Source organism: Argiope bruennichi, chromosome 1 (genome assembly GCF_947563725.1).
Source record: "Argiope bruennichi chromosome 1, qqArgBrue1.1, whole genome shotgun sequence".
Lineage (NCBI taxonomy): Eukaryota > Metazoa > Arthropoda > Arachnida > Araneae > Araneidae > Argiope > Argiope bruennichi.
Genome location: NC_079151.1, coordinates 13,585,875 through 13,605,783, shown reverse-complemented (window position 1 = coordinate 13,605,783; position 19,909 = coordinate 13,585,875). Strand labels below are relative to the sequence as shown.

Genomic DNA, 19,909 nt, shown 5'->3' with positions numbered 1-19,909 from the left:
TTTGATAGCCTTTTGTAATACGTATATTATCCCGGAAAGAGACTAAGAAAAACTCGCTCAAACACCAGAATGAGAAATTGAAAAATGACTTAAATTAGTTTGCCTTTTAATATCTCGACAACTCTTGCAGACAGAAAAATGAAGCTTTGAGTGCTTATAGATGAGTGTAAAAGAAAAATTGTACTGAGTCAAATTGTTTCACTACGGCATCAGATAAAAATTTAATTTTTGTAATTTTTTATTCAAACTCTTTACAGATGCCAAAATATTTTTTACACGTTTGGGTACCTTATTTCATGAAACTTTGTAACTAGAAGTATATCTTTAATTGAAATAATTAAGTTTAAGAAATAAAAGCTTGTTCCATTTTTTTGGACACGCTATATACAATATAGCTATTAATTTTTTTCTGATATTTTTTACCCATCGAATCATTCCAGATTTACACCATTTGAGTAAGCTAGGTGGGTTGGGAAATTAAAAATTTTTTTAACAATTTCTATAATCGGAAGGATGAGTTTTATTGAATGATAGAAAGAAAGAAAGAATACAATTTTCCTTCTAATCAGTTAATATTCGTTTAGAATTGTTTGATACTGTAACTGAAGAACAATTAGAAATGTCCGAAATGAGTTAATTCAGAATAATGTATACCCACTTTAAAATAAGAATAATTACAAAAAAATAAGAATAAAGCATCAAGGCCACAATTTCAAAGTAAAATGATTCTGAATGTGAACAGCGCCTATTAGTTGGGACATGCGATGGCTCAAAATGAAGAAATGTTGCTTATTCTTTTGAACAGGATGATGTTTGCGAATACCATAAATTTCGTTTCTGATTTTTATTCTCATTTTTAATGTCAGCCTGTTATAGAATCCATGAAGGTGGGAAAAAATTAACACCTCATTTTGATGTATTTTGCTTTTTGGCAACATGCTTTTTAAATATTAACATATAAAACACTTTGTTCTCTTATTCCCATTGCAAATTACTACAGTCAGTTTATTTTACGGATAATTTTTAAATATCGAACTAGCAATGGTAGCTAAAAGTAGGCCTTTTAAATTCAGATGTTGTAAATTTTTTATTGAAACTAATCAGTTTCATTTTTTTAAAACCAGGAATTGTTCAGGACGGCGGATCAAAGAGTGTCGGGTCCGGTGCTTTTCATTCATCAATTCATTGACATGTCGAATATCGAACTGGAAAGCAATGGTACCGAAAGGGTAAGAGTTTTCTTTACATCTTTTGTATTTCACCGATATTATTTTAAACGTTTAGGAAAAATAAGTGATTTGTCAAATTATTCCGTGAAATAAGAAATATTAAAAAACAAATTATATGCAAAATTAAAATATTTACTAACCTATTTATAGTTGTGTTATTGAAAAAAAAGTTAAGTTTAGAACAATTTTGTTTCTTTTTTATCTCCAGAAGTGTATCATATAGAAAAATTCATATCGGACCAATCATTCAAATCAAAATGCACACATTTCAGTGAATGGAGATTCCAGGCCGTAATGGCAAGAAAGGAATAAATCTAACATTGATTTGTGTTTTGGAGGTTCGTTATGAAAATATCATGTCGTGGATTTCTTTGTTCCGAACTTCTTCAAGAGAGAGAAAACTGACATAATAGAAAAATTTCAAAAAACATTTTTTTTTTTTTTTTACTTTGATAAAAAAAAAAGTATTTGTCGGAAAATACGGAAGGAAAAAGTGAAGTTCGATTGTTCAGAGTATAAGATTCTCTCCTTTCCTTCTCTAATTTATTAAGTGAAAACTATAAACAGCTACTCCGAACTATCCGAAGGTATACGGATAAATCTAAATTACTGGACGCTGCGATAGTATAGTCGAGAACTAAGGTTGAATTCTAAGAACCAATATGACAACGACACAACCTCTCCTGTAGGAGACAAGTTCCATTATCGGTAGGGGTAGTTGAACCTACAGCATTTTTATATCCTTCAGGTTAATGAGAACCAATTACCTTACCGGAAGCTTCTCATTCCATCACTTAAGAAATATCCTCTTTGGGGGGTATAACTTAAGTGATAGAGCTATGAGTATTAAAAAGGGCAGAAAAAAATACAACTGAAGTGAGTCTTCCAACATCGTACGACAAACTTACATAATAGTCTATAAACATTCAACCAACGTTTCTCCCCCATAAGAAAAACAGCATATTCTTGGCTGTCAGCAATCTTGGAAAAATGCAATTAAAAATATTTAGTTAAATTGTGAAAAATCCTATTTAAAAATTGACCAATCTTAGTTAACCATTGTATAGAAAATGTACAAATGGCAATCGTATTTGAAGTTATATGAAATCATTGTATCTACATGATTAGAAAAATTTGTCTTGTTTAATCCAAGTTTCGTCTTCCCCCTGATACAGAGAACTACTTGCAAGCCTGCCATGGGTTTCAGTTTTGCTGCGGGAACCATCGATTGTCCGGGCGAATTCGATTTTCTTCAAGGTAAGTTGAGAATAATAGTTACTTACTTTAAGAATAATTTAATGGAGTATCAGAGGTAATTAATGTACAACCATTCATTCACTAACTTAGCTGAAATCAAGCATCTAAGCATGCTAACTGAATCATTCACTTGACTATACTTCAATAGCAGAATATATTTTCTTGTATTATTCATTTTCGTTAATGTTTTTTTTCCATCACTTATTATAATATCTGTTAAATTAATCCTTTCCTCTCAAATTATAAAATTTACCTCGTTTAGAAAGAGGACAGTTAAAAATATTAATTTGTGAATAAATATTTTTTTTCGCAAAGATTTATTTCACATTAAATCTCATTTTATATTCCTTGTTATTGGTGCAATTTTGAATGTGGAAACTGTTGATGCGATTTGATTGGTCACAAAATTTTTTGAAAATATCTAAAAGTTTTTCATTTTAAGTCAATATATCTTTCTTAAGTTTACTTATATTTCGCAAATTGTTTTATATTTTATCAATCGTTATTGAATGCAAGAAAATATCCTAATTTGAAATGATAGATATTTCGACCCTGTAGCGTTTTGCTAATGAATATTTTATACAAAACCATAATGTAAATAGTTTTGGAGCACATTTATTTGAAAAATACGATTAAAAAAATAAAATTCAGGCAACATAACGGTTTAAAAATACGACTTTATCTAAGAAGAACAAAAAGAAGTTTATAATAATTGATTAAAAAATTAATGAAACCGAGTCAACTATTACTAATTATTATTTTCAGTTAAAACGTTGAGCTTTAAAGTTTAATTCAATGCCCCAATTACTATTTTTAGCCGAATCTATGTAAGTTTTGAAGCCATTCAAGACTTAAAGGATTTTAGTTGACTACCAAGCTAATATCATTAAGATTTCTAACGGAAATTTAAATCAAAAGTAAAATAAATGGGCAATGGCTAGAGATGACGAAAATTTAAGAACATTTATAGATACCTTTTTTAAAATTTGTTTTACCTTATACAGGGTGATTATAAATGAATATAACTGTTGAATAAAAACAAAACAAAGTAGCCTTGTTGTTCATCGAAAATCAAAAATAACAGTTGAAAATTTATATTCAATACAGTTATGAGTATTTAATGTGAAAGACAAAGAATATCGTGGCAGTACAATAACTCATTCCATAATTTTTTTCTGCAAGCTTGGTGTGAAGTTTTGAAAAGATGCAGATATGCGAGTGTGCCGATATTTTATTTTCCTGGGTCTACATATAAGAGCAGGTATTTGTTTCCCTGCTACCAACAGACATTGTTAAAATTAAGACATATATATTTGCAGACCTTCAAATTATCACATCAGAGATGCTGAAAGAGTATGGGATGAGTTATCATATCGCCTCTGTGGTGGCCTGATGATAAGGTCTCGGCTCGTGAACCGTAGGGTTTCAGGTTCGAGACCCGATTCCACCGAAGAACCGTCGTGTAAGGGGGTCTGTTGCACGTTAAATCTATCAGAGCCAAACGTCCTCCCGCTGATGTGATGTGGTGTGGTGTGGAGAAGGAGGTGCCAGCTCAGGTGTCGTCCTCGTCATCTGACCATGGTTCAAAATTATGAGGTCCATCCCAAAATAGCCCTAGTGTTGCTTTATAGCGGGTCGTTAAAATAACTAAAACTAAACTAAAAATCATATCGTCTCGGTATCGTTCATATTTTTGAAGAACATATTTTTTCGTCCATCGTTCTTATTCTTTTTCATATTTTTATAACGAATACTTATTGTGTTAAATTTAAATTTTAAAATATTATTTGGAGTTTCGGACGAAAAACAAGGTTATATATTGTTTTGTTTTCATTTAATAGCCTTGCAAAGTTGGAGTATTCATTTATACTCATCCTGTAGATAAAATTAGTTTAAAATGTTTCGTAGTGCTACAGCATTCACACATAACATATCACGATTGCAGATATTTTTTCCCCCATACAAACACCATTCTTTAAAACGCTCCCTTTTCTCTTTTGAAACTTTTTCATTATTTAATATTATTGACTTATTTAGCACACATTCATATCATTTGCAGGCACGACAAAAGGATCCACTCTCTGGAACATTGTCGTCGATTTTATTCGAAGACCCTCCAAAGAACTGAAGGCCTGCCAAGCTCCCAAGCCAATCCTACTTGCCACAGGAGAGGTAAAATTTCTAACTCATGTTCTGTAGCTCCGATGCTTCGTGCATATGCTTGAAAAATAATGCAGTTTACTCTCATTTTAGCCAATGCTACTACTGTCCATCTCTGAAAATCTATGCAAAATAATTATCTAAACCTATTACGAACGAACATAAAGTGCAATGCACTGGCTCCAGATGATGTCGAAATTTTTGCCACTAAGTCTTCTTCTTTGCATATATATATATAAGGCTAAAATACGTGGCACAGAAATCGCTCTTATTATTTACTGTGGAATGGCAACAGTAAAATATAAACAAATCGATGAATAGCGATTCTTATGAATGAAGAAAGTAAGCGGAACATACTCACATTCACATAAAATAGAATGTGCCTGCAAATATTGTGATAAATAACTATAAGTACAGCAAACGTTTGCATAATTTATTTAAATCTACTAATATCGTGATAAATAAAGTCTGTCATTGTCGTAATTCTTTTAAAATTAAATATTTTTTAAGAAAATGCATATATTCAATTGCTTGTGAATTGGACGGGTCTCCGTAAAATAGATATACAATATATATCCTCAAACTCTGTATTAAAGACAAATACAATAGTGAGGACACAGAAAATATGCCGTTACACCATCTATCTTACTACGCCACTGCATTAGTTATCGTTTTCCATCTCCACACTAAGATGCATCTGAAGAATATCGACTGCTTTTCTGATATGTTTACCATCTTTATCATCCATCATCAAATATTGTTCGAAGGTATTTCACGAAACTGTTCATTGAAGTTCGTAAACCGATCATCTCTGAGCGTTTGCATCCCGACTTACTCTATTTTGAATTATGCTAATTCATTACTTTCCAGTCTCGCTTCAAATATTTTTCATTTTGGAATATAATACAAAAGCTAAAATCAGAGATAAAACAAGAATTTGTCTGTCCTTTCACAAAAATGACTCCATAAATTGAATCAATCGTTCGTGTAATAGAAATTTTTTAATTTTATTAAGCACTTTGATTTTGAAGTTGATAATAAGGACATCATGAAATGTAAATCTTGCATAGAAAAGAACTGAAGTGCAACGAGCTTACAGAGAGACATGGGTTAACTGCTTGTATTGAAGCCGATATTCATGTCTTTCCGGCTCGTTGGAAAAGAAGGATTATGAGTGTTAAAGTTGTAATGAAGAACGATTTGTAGTTATAAGAAAAGGAATTGGAAAATAATAATCTGTATTAAGAAATTCCACTTCGTTGAGTTTGTTAGTATCGAAAATACACCTCTCTTTTGCTGAACACTTTTATATTAATGTGTATTGTTTGTGTTACTATGAATAAGACCAATAGTTTGAATTATATTTACTATTTTAATGCAGAATTTCTTATAAGCAATATTTCCCTTCTTTTTGCTTCTAATAATTGACATTATTATCTAATATTTGGACATTATAACTTAGTCATTCCTTGGATTATAACTTAGCAGATTTCTTGGATAGGAAAAGTATGACGATTTCTTTCGTAGATGTTCTGTAGATGAGATTCAGATGTGAAGATGGGCACTAGTGGTCATATGACTAGATCTGACCATGATGCACTTGAAGGGTGCGAGAGAATTCCAGGATGTTTTATGATTCCTTCTAAACATAACAGTGGCTGGACGTCAATGCATTTTATTTTCCTGGCAGAGATTCTGATCATAAGGGGTGGTCCGAGGGAATCATCTAATGATGTCCAAGGGTACTCAATAGTGAAACATTTATGTATTTCAGTCTCTGAATATGATATATCAATACCTAGAACCTATAAATAACATCCTCCTATTTTATGAAAATGAATATTTACTCTATATGCAAGAACTGAGCGTAATCAATGTTTTCCTTGTTTCCATTCTAAATAGGCTGCATTCTTCTTACAAATTTTTAAAGGATTCAAGGATATACAATTTTCATAAATGACTAACATCGAACCGGCGTCCTGGCATAGGGGTGGCACGTCATCCCCGTGATCTGGGCGTCCTGGGTTCGAATCCTGGTTCGGGCTTGGTTGTTCTTCATCTGTTCTATCTTTGAGATGTGTGAATGTGCCACCTTTTAAAACGGAGTTGTGCAAGCGAATGTGATGCGTGAGTAGCTAAGACGTACTCTTGGCTCTAGCTGACGCTACTAAAAAACAAGAGACGCACCCTCGGCTTAAAATCGCTGATTTCGTCAGCGAGCTTGTCCATGGCGAGTGCCATTAGAAATTACAACAGCAACTAACATCGAGTTTTAGTCGAATCGAAACAATAGTGGGAATTCTGCGTAATCTGGTCTCACATTTCTAATCCTTTTATATCGGTTTCATCTGTTCTATTTTTGCAATTGTTTAAGACCTTCAAATATGATCTATTTGCATGTCTTAGAGTAATAAGTGATAAAAAAAACCCCTCTGTATTAAATTTTTTTTCGTCTCCATAATCTTATCACAGGAGAGTTAATTTAGTGATAAATTATAAAGCACAGGATACCTATCGGTTTGTAGTTGTGAAACGAATTTCCTTTGTTTGATTAGAGTGAAGAACTGCTGCATCATTTTAGTTATCGACATCTGCACGTGTAAATGTTTTTTTTTTTTTTTTCAAATACTGTTTTAACTTTATTTTCGTTTCAATGTAAACCAAAAGACTGATGTGAGAAACAAAATCTTTCTCTGGTGGATGCCGGGCATCACTTCAATATGTTAAAATGTATCTCTATCAATACATTTAAAACACAGACCACGCAATAAAAAAGTAATCCAAAGTTTCTGGCAATTTAATATCACACACATAACTTGAAAATCATTTCATGTTATGAAAATTTTCGATACATTCTCTTCTGAAAAAAAAGTAATATTACGTCAACACTAAAAAATATTTTCGTGGGAAATATTTCTTGTAGTTTTTAAATTAATTATTTAATCTGTTTACTTTAATCAGAAATAAAAAATAGGAAGCGATGCAAAGTTTTAAAGTTTTTCCCTGAATATTTGAACATGATTTTAAAGTGATTTAATGCATTAACTTTAAATACTTATATTTATTAAATCGGATAATTCTTTTAGTTATTTATTATTATTAACTAGCTTTAATTTACTCACCTACTTTGATAGATTTGCACATTAAACGTAGTGCATTCTAATTGTCTTGTTATTCTTTCGAAAATAAAGAAATAAATTAAAGCGAAATTCTTTCGCATTTCGAGATTTCTCATATAAATGAAAAATGATGCAAAATGATTGACGCTCGCAATTGTCTCTTTAGTTTGCCAATTATTGAAAACGTTTAGACTATTTGCTTCACATATAAATTTTCTACTTATATCAATGTATGAATTATTCTGAATTATAAAACATTTTCCAATAATCTGAATGCTTTTTTTCCAAGTTTCATGCAAAAGTTTTCTACTTTCACCCGAAGTCAATTAAAAAATTAACTTTTTGCCCTTCATTTTCAAGCAATTTCACTCATTTGTACTGTTTGTTTATAAAAACTGTTTATTTATAATTTAATAATTCTTTCACTTTCGGAAGGGAATGTATTCAAAAGGAAATCATCTAAAAATATAATACTTTGGGGGAATTCAATTTGCAATATTTAATATTGGTATGAAAGACAGTGAATGGCAACACTAATCAATCCTATATAAAATAACACAATTCTCTCTCGCACTTGCTCGTTCGTCCAAATTATCCCTGGAACAGTTCGAATGGATCTATTCTCTGAGGAAATCACTGGAGAGAAAAAAATACTAAGAGATTTGAAATGGACCAAGTACTTATTGTTAAGGTAAACATTTACATTTGGTACAGTGCATAGTTCACACTCATTGCGGTTATCTATGAAACATTTAAGGTTAAAAGCAAAGGAATTACAAATTAAAAAGAATAAAAAATGCAAATAAAGGAAGCTTTATTTTAACTCAAATCAAATCTTGTGAAGTTTACAAATGTTATTTTAAAAAAATTGAGTGTCGCTTTGAGGAATACATATCATTTGTTGAACAAAATGTCTTCACAATAAACCTCTTCATCAATTGTAAATTTCTCGTGCAGCACTCAGAGGAAAGTCTATAAACTCAGCCCCGTTTGTATCTGTAAATATATTGTGTAAAAACCCTTTCTTTGGCGTGGGGTTTCTTTTGTATGAGCGGTAGAGACAGTGATCACTCCTTTTTAGTCCCAAAATTTTTATTCACAGGTTCATAAGGGACACAGCACAGATTACGACACAAAATTATGAAAATATTACAAGAAACAACATCACGATCTAGCAGAGCGACCTTCCTCTGCTGCCTCTCAGCCAGTTCTCTCTCTCTCTCTCCTTCTTTCTCCTCCCCCACTTCCGTTAGGCAAGCGGGGTTACTCTCAGGGGTGAGAAGGGTTGCCAAAATTGGCATGTCTAACACGCCCCACCTAAGCATAAAATTAGCCCACAGTGGCTGATTTTATTACATTCATGAATAATATATAAATATACAAAAACACTATAACCTACTTACAAAATCAAAAACAAATAAATTCAAAAAGATAAAAACGAATATGACATGCATACTGGTTTCATACATATGCAAATATCAAAAATACGGACATAACTTTTTTTTTTTTTTTTTTGTACAAGTGATGAATTATTTCAGTCGTGATAGAGCGTCCGCACCTCGATGCTGTACACCAGGTCTATGTGTGATGGAATGATTCCACCTTTGTAGAGCTAGAGCCCAACGGGTTAGCTTTGGACTTTTAGGAGTGGTTTGGTTCAGATATTTAAGAGGATTGTGATCAGATATGATCTCCACCTTAGCACCATAAATCCACTTATCGAATTTATTCAGACCATATAGCAGCCCACTGCCCAAGCCTCTTTCTCAATGCTTGCCCAGTTCTTTTGTGCAGCGTTGAATTTTTGGCTGGCAAAAGCTATTGGTTTGTAAGACCCGTCAGCATCTTGCTGAGTTAAACAGCATCCTACACCATGATCAGACGCATCACAGTGTATCTGGAATGGCAAGTTGGCATCAGGGGTAGCAAGACTAGTTACCTCACAGAGTAATTCTTTCAGTTTCTCAAACGAGTTTTGTTCTTCTTCCCCCCAACCTACCTTGTTTGGCTTATTCTTCTTGGTTAATTCCGTGAGTGGAGTGGATATTTCTAATTTCTTCAATTACTAATACTTCAAAGATTCATAATTTTTTAATTCGCCTTCTTCTATATTGACTAACAAATTAGACACTTTGTCTCCTAATAAACAAAGCAACACTTTTGGTTTAAATTCATCACTAACATTTTCATTTACAAATGCCTTTTCTAAGCTTGAAAAGAAATAGTCCCATCCGTCTGACTTACTAGGAACTTTAACTGTTAAGAGCCTAACCATCCTAACTATTTCATCTAATGATTTTGCACGCACGACTTGATCACTATTTTGAACCAAATTTTGATTGATCCTGGATAATTCCACTTCTAGACGAAGTTTTTCGAGTGCGAACTTTTCCTTTTCCCTCTGTACTTGTAACTCAAATTCCCTCTCTTGTTTTAGTTTATTTTCATTTTCAAGTTTTTGTTCCTGTTTAACCTTCCAGCTACGATAACTTCTAAATATTCTTTTGCCTCTTCCTCGTTATAATGTTTACTAGCTAAAATTAATTCTTTCAGAATTACTTTAGACATGGTTTCGTCTGGCGACTCACCTAAATCTTCTGCTAGACAGATTAGGTCTGCCTTTTTACTTTTATTTAAGAAAGACATTTTTCAAGCTAAACCTAATGCCAAATTGCCTTACAATAATTCAAATCGAAATTAGATACTAACTAAAAAAAATGAACTAAAATAAATAAAAAAATCTTACAATGAAATTTCTGGAAGATATGTTCTATAGATACTGTTATTAAGAGTTTAGATTTATAATACTTGAAGAAATTATATGTTTGCAAATAGAAATAACAATATACATAATTTACATACATAAATATATATATCAAAACTATAAAAAAAAAATACCCCTAAACTATGTATAAACAGGATTAACAAAATTTCATTTACTTTATTTTTGACAAAATAAAAAGGTTTGCATCACACAATGTATCTTTAATACCAACTTGAGTATTTTTATACCTAAAGAGAGCAATTTATTACTTCTAACCGGAAATAATAGATCCTTAAAATAAAATATCATACTCTTAATCTCATAGAGAACAAGTACAAAGATTAAACGTATCACCGGAAACAAAATAGCACTATACTGATGTTTTCAAAATCACCTCGTACAAACATCTGCAAAGCAATAAACATATCAAGGGAAACAGAGTGCATCCGTTTCTCCCCTACACGAAATGAAATAAAAAAAAAAAAATGCATCCGCGCCAGCTCAGGGCAGACAGAAACCAGATGTTGTTTGGGCGGGATGGTCTTCTGACCCCCACAACAAAATGTCGCACTGGCCATCAGCTCAAGACAGGAAGAATCCAAATTTGTCTGGCTTTGCTTTAGTTTTCATTAAAATACATGCATCTTACAAATACACAAAATATTTCCAAACCATCAGTATACTATGAAAATTTAATATTTCAATACAACGTTTAATTATTTTTTTAGCATTAAAAAAACATGCATATTACAAATACACAAAATATTTCCAAACTATCAGTATACTATGAAAATTTATATTTCAATACAACGTTTAATTATTTTTTTAGCATTAAAAAAACATGCATATTACAAATACACAAAATATTTCCAAACTATCAGTATACTATGAAAATTTATATTCCAATACAACGTTTAATTATGTTTTAGCATTAAAAAAATCGAAGCAATAGGGTCTTCTTCAGCACTTGAGATATAATTGCACAAAGGTTTACAGTACTCACGGTTTGTTGTCATTGGAGGTAATAAAATTATTTCCCACACGGATGAACCCAAATAGAACCATTCAGTAGGCCTGATCTTTTTCTGGAGCCAGGTTCTGAACTCTTGAGCACTGAATTCCTGAGCACCAAAACTTGAAAACTCAAGAACTCCGCACTGGTGACGATGACCAAGATGAGAAAGAACTCCATTGCAGACCAAGAATTCCACTGGTTACGACGACCAGGAATTCCATTGATTACGATGGGTCACTGTACCGGTCACCTATTCTGTGATTTGTCTCTGCTCACATCCCATGTAGCTGCCACCAATGTAAAAACCCTTTCTTTGGCGTGGGGTTTCTTTTGTATGAGCGGTAGAGACAGTGATCACTCCTTTTTAGTCCCAAAATTTTTATTCACAGGTTCATAAGGGACACAGCACAGATTACGACACAAAATTATGAAAATATTACAAGAAACAACATCACGATCTAACAGAGCGACCTTCCTCTGCTGCCTCTCAGCCAGTTCTCTCTCTCTCTCCTTCTTTCTCCTCCCCCACTTCCGTTAGGCAAGCGGGGTTACTCTCAGGGGTGAGAAGGGTTGCCAAAATTGGCATGTCTTACATATTGGATACTATCTTCCGTTTATATGTAAAAAATGATTATCATCTTGGGAATTCGTTGATTTTGAACAAAAATAAATTATTTAAACATCATTAAGCAAAAAATTAAAAAATAAATATCGAACAAATCTTTTTAAAAGAAATCTATTAATGATTTTTTTTCATTTAAACCAACTGGAAGTGGAAACATTTTTTCCCCCAAGAAGTCAAAGTTGAGCCCTACAATGGATATTTTTGCTGCCCAGCAAACATAATTGTACATAACAATTTTTAATGTAAATTTTCAGCTTAATATTTAAAATTTCTGATTAAATGTAATTATTAATATCGAACCAGCATTTGCAAATAAAAGGTTATTAGTCTTTTATTGATACGCCAATAACAAATAGATTTTAAAACTCTTGAAGAAATGTTGTCTTTATTATCTGTTTTTGTCTATAAATACAGAAACAGAACTTAAACCACATGCAGAGGAAAATAACTGAGATCCCATAATGTTCATATTTGAAAGCAAAAAGCTTGAAGGTGGACGACCTGAATATTAGAAATATTTGCCAACCAGATTTGAGAATATTCGAAAATTACCTTACGAAAATACTTCCACTTCTGGAAGTATTTATCATTGCGAACAAATATTTACATTTCTGATAGAAAATAACTTTTCACCTTTCAAAGAATTCACCTTCCAGAATTTTGAAAGTAAGCAGTGCGGACAAGATATCCTAGAAATAAGGAAGATGGCGAGAGAAAAGAGATGCCAAATGCTGGGTAAAAGACAATTAACATTGACCTTGTTCTTCGAGTGTGTTGGAAATAAACTTGCGTTTTTATATAAATTGAAAGATTTTTTTTATTGCGGTTTACATAGACTTTATTTATTTTGTCCGTGTTAGTATTTGAATCGCGCACTCTTCATCTAGGATCTATTATCAAATAGACAATTTCAAGTGGTATTGTATCTGACCATAATTTTTTCAGAAAGGCGCATATCACTTTTGAATGATTTTACGCAATAAATAAAAAAACACTTTTAAGAAGATTTTATTGGAGTTTTTTTGTTTGTTTGTTTCACGCATTTACTTTCTTTCCTTTCATAAGCATCTTGGTGAGATTAAAGCAGATTGGTGTTTTTACGGAAGAATGGAAATGTTCTTATATGAAAAAGTAAATTCGTACCTTTTTCTCTCATATCGATATGAATTTCCGATTCGACTCCTTTTATGTATAACGATCATTAGATATAATGGTTTTCCTATCCCTCAAAATTTAAACATTTTTGAAGGGTTGCTGTAATTACAATTCTTCTCTTTCCTTCAGATGTCCCTTCCTTACAAATGGCAGCCCGATGTCGTTCCCACGCAGATCCTCTACATTGGTAATGTGGCCATCCTGGGAGTTCCTGCAGAAATCACGTGAGTAACGAAATCTGTTTTTGCATGAATAAAAATAGTTGATACAAATGTTCAAAAATACAGTAAGACCTCGCTTAATGAGTGAGTAGCACAGAGAGTAAAACAAAATATAAAAATAGGCCCCACTTAAATAAGCGATATTTCGCAGAAAGAGTGGTGAAGAGATATCGTGAAACCACATACTGGATTGATTTGTAACAGTGTGTGTTAAATGCTTGCTTGATGAGCAAGTACATACACATGGAAGACGTTTTAGATGGATGCCGCTGTCGAACGCCTCTAAGCAGAGTTTGAGTAAGTGCCTGTGGAAATACCATTAATCTACGATATTTTGTTTCTGATCAAGTTTATGAGATTAAAAGTGGATACCGACGACATCGATCAGCTGGTGGAAGAATACAACTAGAAGTATTGAAGAGCTTATGTAGCTGCATTCTGTGTCACAGCAGACATCTGCGGAGGAGATTTGGTCCGGAGAGGAAGATATAATACACGCATCAGTGAAAAACCTTCCTGTGAAATAAAGGAAATGCTAAAAGTATGAGAAACATCACCCTGCAGATGAAATGCTCACTAGAAATTCATTTTATGATAGTACTGTCTTTCATTTTCTCCAGATTTTGAAGAGTACCCAAATACAAATATCTTAAAACAGTTTTCTTGTAAAAAAAAGCATGCAGTATAAATAATAAATTACATTATTATAAATTTATGAGAGCATATTTAGGAATTGGGAAGCATTGTCCTATTTTGCATGGATTTAATATGGATAAAAATTATTTCGCTTTACGGGTGCGTCACATTACGAATAAGATTCAAAGACGAATTATGCTCACTAAGCAAGGCTCCACTGTACCCAAACATTTTAACAACAGCTATTGAGTGAAAACTTTATTTAAATTTTCTGAAAATATTATTATCCTTTTTACTTTTTTATTTCCTGTAGAACGATGGCTGGAAGACGTTTGAGAGAATCCGTCCACAAGGTAAGAAAAAACGAGCTTAACACTTATTTACAGATTTCATTTTCCTTATTCTTACATCACTATCCATGATGAAATGTTGCGTAAAAATAAGACAGAGTTTGTGGCAATTTTTATAGAAAAAGAATTGTACAATCGTACAGGTTAGATGACTCTGAAATGACCTAACGATGCGAATAAACTGGGAGGTCTCTATATTGGCTACTGTCCCAGATGGAGCCAAACTATATTTCTGCCTTTTTTACTTTTTCGTATACGAAGTACAGAAAAAGTATTCTAATTGTCGAAAAATTCGAATTCAAAATTAAGACGAATCTTCAAGCTTTAGACCTCCGTAAGTTCTGAAAATAATTTAATGCTTCTTTTTTTTGGAAAATACATGTTTGTGTACTCGTCTGTTTATCTGTGACACATATAACTTATAAGCACTTTGAGCTAGATAGAGGAAATATGGTATATGGCCTTCTAGATTTCTATCAAATTTTGAGCAAAATCTATTCTGAGGAAGTCTGTTGGTTCGGCTGGTTAGGATATAAGCTAAGACGATAACTACTAATCTATAAAGACTAAATAGATAAAATTCGATGTACACATTGAACATCTATAGTACAGACATCTATGAAATTTTGAGCCAAATCCAACAAGGAGTTTAAAAATTGTTGGTCAATCACTTCAGAAGCATTTAACCGTGATCATTCAAAAAGATATTGACTTAAATGTATCAAATCTGATATATGATTTTGTGGCTATAACTAACTTGCTAAATTTTGGTTTAAATCAATTAGGAAAAACGCACCAAAAATGCAAATTCGTATATTATTTGCATTCATATATTATACCTGCACAATTACCCGCTGTACTATTCGTACTATTACCCGTTTATCAGGGATTAATAAAAAAATAAAATCCTTTTCTGCTCTACTCAAGGTCCGCAATTTTTTGCCGGGTATAGATGAGGGGGCACACATTTATAAGAGAGTAGGCTAGAATATTAAATAATTTACTTAAAATTAAACAGTTTTTATTAAAATAAATCTATGGGTGTGTACTCACCTCGACTTTTTGGTATATCTCACACCTGTTTTTTTTATTCTCTATATCCCCTGAAAGTATAACGGGCGCTGGATAGTGTTGAGAAGAAGTAAAAAAATTAGCAAGTGTTATTCTTCCCCGTCTTCCGTGGGACCGCGGTGCACTGTTGGTAAGGTGGGTTGGTAATTGGGTCTGGAATTCCATCGAAGAATAGTCGTGTAAGCTGGTCTTGTGTACATTAAATCCGTCTGGGCCAGATGTCCTCCCGCTGGTATGCTGTGGAAGTTTGGAGAGGAGGTGCCAGCTTAGGCGTCGCCCTCGTCATTTGACCACGATTTAAAATTATGAAGACCGTCTCAAAATAGCCCTGGTGTTGCCATAAAACGGGATGTTAATATAACTAAACTGAATTAACCGCCTTCCGAGAGCAGGGACACAATATTGCGCTTTTGAGTTGTAAGATAATAAAGAGAACTGAATATACGTTTTGGATGAATTCCTTGCCTCAGATTCGATTCAAAATTTGGTACAGTTTTAAGATCGCCTGCTAAATTTTTTTTTAATTTGTTGCTTCATTTTTTTTTAATTACCTTGCTCACCTGCACGCAAGTGTATGGATTTATATACGATTTCTCCTTCCACAAATTTGATCCAAAATTTAATCTCTTTTACAATTCTGATGGTAAATATATATACCAAATTCATTCATGTAGTTCTTTGTACACTTTAGTTATCATGCTCATATGCCTATTGACAGGCAGCCGGATTTCTTTTCGATGGATTTCGCCCTAATGTCGATAGTAATGTCAAAATTACGAATTTGGCAGGAAATGTGGTTTTACAAATTTGGTTGTAAGACGACATACTAAATTTCAGACGTTTAGCTCAAAGTGTTTTTGTATTATTGTATTCACAAACAGATAGATGTACATAATTTTCAAAATGCGTTTCTAAGACCAAGACAATATAAAACGTGTCGATTCGTCGAATTTTTTGACGATTACAATACATTCTCTTTGCATACTTCATATGGGAAAAAATTAAAAAAAAACAATTAATTTCATTTAATTTTTTTAGATTTAGTTTCAGTGAAAGCTCTCGCCAAACTTTTATAAGACATTGAATATAATTAACCTATTTCAGTACGTAATGGAAGTTATGTTTTTTAATTACGTTGAATATTATTAATTTTCATTCTATGAATAGGTGTGCTATCATTAAAGATTTAAGTAAAAGAATCATGTTCCTGAATTAATGAATGACTGACACAGATTAATGTAATGATAAACTGTGCAAGCTTATTTCCCGTATCTCGAGAGATTTTGCGTTGAAACTTTGTAGTTGCTAATTAGAAATATTGTTTTCCATCGTTGCTAAATATTAAATGAAGTTTCTTAAAATTAGCATTTAAAATAATTGATTGAAATTGGCTTTATAAGCCTGTAGACTAGTGGGTTCAGTGTCTTATTAATTTTCATTGGGAATCTACTGCTGTTATCAAAGTATTGATTATTCGATTTTGAAACATGAACTTATTACTAATATTCCCGAAATTCATGCTTGTATTCGTTTAATTCTCCCATAGAGATTATGGCTTGATTAATTCTACTTTTTTTAAAAACCTGTTATTAATAATTTCTTCTTCTTCTTTTTTTGTTAAATAGTTTTTTGATTATCTTATTAAATTATAATAATTGATCCTGCTTTACAGGTTTTGGAAGAGTCAAGTTCGAAAAATAATTTTCAAGTTGTAATTTCATCTCTCAGTAACGCTTATTCTTCGTATGTTACTACATTTGAGGAGTACCAGGTGAGATCGTTTATCATTACTTTTTAGATAACGTCCTTGGAATATTCAAAATCGATTTTTCTTCAGGAATATGTTGATGAAATTTTCCTCTAAGCTGGCATTTAAATCTTTTGTTTTCCAGAGTGGGGGAGAATAGGAGTAATTACACGGGTAAATTGTTATATTCAAATTTTAAATGAACCGTCAATTGAAATTCTTTTTTTTGTTAGTAATTTTTAACTCTAAATCAGGGGTGGGCAGACTTTTTCAGGGTACGGGCTACTTCTAATTTTTTTCAAGGTGTTGCGGTTCACTCAGTGGTGTAGGTCTACAATATTTATTATTAATTAATAATAAATACGAATTATGTACTTACCTACATAACTATAAACATAATAATAATTGCCACAAATATAATAATATCAAATGATGCATTTAATATCAATAAATTCAAAATATATTTAAAAAAATAAATCATTTTTATCTAAAGTAGTTTTCGTAGGGATAGTTAGTAGAAGACTTCGGCTACACATTGTTCGATAATTTCTCGGTATATAATTACTAACTGCTAATCTTTCTCTGTATTCTAAGTGGTAGTCTGTGAAACAGGAAAGGGATGTTGTCTTAATTACATTCATCGTTGAAAAGGCAGATTCACACAGGGAGGTAGAACCACAGAACGATGTTAAGTGATAAGCAACTTTTTTAAAATTGGGATACATCCATTAGATTCTAAAAGTTATTCTTAGGTTCTGGAAAACCTGCTTTTAAAATGAAGTCATTTTGAAGGATGGAAACTTCGTTTTCCTCAAGAGAAAAAGAATACAATGGTCTTAAATATATTTCTTTTAATATGCGCGCCTTAGGTCTTAGTAAAGGTGGTCACCCCTAAATGTCTTGGTGGCCCACCTGTCGATTGCGACACCCCCTCTCCTGCTCTAAATCGTGAGACTTTCCCGACGATTTTTAGACTCCCTGTGAAAGTAACAAAAAGAATTATTTGTGAAAACATTTATTACTTATTTGTTGTTTTTGTTTAATTTTTTTTATTTGAGTTGGTACCCTTGGAAGTATCTGAGCAAATACCAGTACCCTGAGAAAGAAGGGATTTCAGCTAAGTAACGCCATATTTAAAAATTCAGTATAACTATATTGTCGCAAATTCTGTTCACAGGTGCAGAGATACGAAGGAGCCTCTACAATGTACGGGCCTCATACTTTGGAAGCATACATTCGTCAGTTCGAGATGTTGGCGGACCACGTTCTTCTGAGGGAGGATGTGGATCCGGGTCTCGAACCTGACAACCTTCTCGGACAGCAGCTCAGTTTCAAGCTAAATGTCATGTTTGATGGCAGCAGGAGGGGCAGGAGTTTTGGTGATGTCATAGAAGATGCCCACCGACGTTATAAAACTGTAAGATTTTGTTTTGCATTTTATGCTTTCTAACAAAAATACTTTTTATTATGTACTAGTCGCCTCAAGCGACCAGCTGTTCGCCAAAAATATTGATTAAATTTGTTTTAAGAAGAATCATTTAGATATTACTCTATGTTCATGATTCCGGCAATTTTTTTTTTGACATTAAAGTCATGTTATTTTAACTTTTTAATTATTTATATATTATTATTTATTTCCTTACTTGAGTTCTATTTATTGCGTGCATGACCCTTTCTAATGTCGAGAGTCCCATAACATCATAGTGCTATTAAAAATAGAAATATCCTGTTGGTCTATTTTCTAAATTTCGCTAAATTGTAACTACTTTTTTTTATTTATCTGACTGATTGATATTAAAAATAATCCCTTTTTCAGCTCTCAGAAATGTAAGAAAATCACGCGATTAAATATTTAATGAAACAATGAAAGCAATTTGAATTTCAGGGCCATTGATAGAAATCAGGCGATTAAATATTTGATGAAATAATGAAAGTATTTTAAATTCCAGGGCCATTAATAGAAATCAAGCAAAGAAATATTTTTTTAAAAATCCCCCAGATTATTAACTTAATATCATTAAAAGGACAATGTTTTATATGTTAAAACGATGCAAAATTCATTTCGATGCAATAATATTTTTGGAACTATCGCGTATAAATGCCAAAATTCAGCTTTTATTTTAATTGATTAAAATTTCGAAAAAAAATAGCTTAATATGTGCATTCCCATCTTCCAAGGTATGCATGGGCCATATTCAGTATGTGTCGGTCAAACGGTTTGTCTTCTAGAGTGCCAGTATGCTGCATACACTCATCATCATCACTTATTCATCTTTAACATCGGTATAGATAATAGTCAGGTGTTATTCTTTAAACACTTCAAATTTTATTTGCCGAATGCTCAATTGAGAATTTAGTGCATAAATTTTCCGTTAATGACATTATTTTTATTAGATCTTGCTTTTTATCTTAGTCTGGAACTGAGAACGTTATGTGTTTGATCTTTATTATTATTATTATTTTGCTCTCACAGGGTTCTACTGTAAAAGTGTCGTTCGTCAGTGGGCATCCTAGAAATGACATGATGGTAAGTTTGTATAAATAATGAATATCTAATTAG

General features: G+C 32.4%; 1 protein-coding gene across 1 annotated transcript in view; it reads left to right on the top strand.

The window, feature by feature from the left end:
* The window catches only part of LOC129980672 (neutral ceramidase-like), a 66,334-nt gene that overhangs the window by 39,949 nt on the left and 6,476 nt on the right, over window positions 1-19,909 (top strand). The window contains exons 9-16 of the mRNA XM_056091055.1: window positions 1,125-1,229; window positions 2,405-2,486; window positions 4,546-4,658; window positions 13,454-13,548; window positions 14,495-14,534; window positions 17,275-17,373; window positions 18,527-18,766; window positions 19,823-19,876. Of these exons, the coding sequence (XP_055947030.1) occupies window positions 1,125-1,229; window positions 2,405-2,486; window positions 4,546-4,658; window positions 13,454-13,548; window positions 14,495-14,534; window positions 17,275-17,373; window positions 18,527-18,766; window positions 19,823-19,876 (828 nt within the window). The remainder of the gene's footprint in view (window positions 1-1,124; window positions 1,230-2,404; window positions 2,487-4,545; window positions 4,659-13,453; window positions 13,549-14,494; window positions 14,535-17,274; window positions 17,374-18,526; window positions 18,767-19,822; window positions 19,877-19,909) is intronic.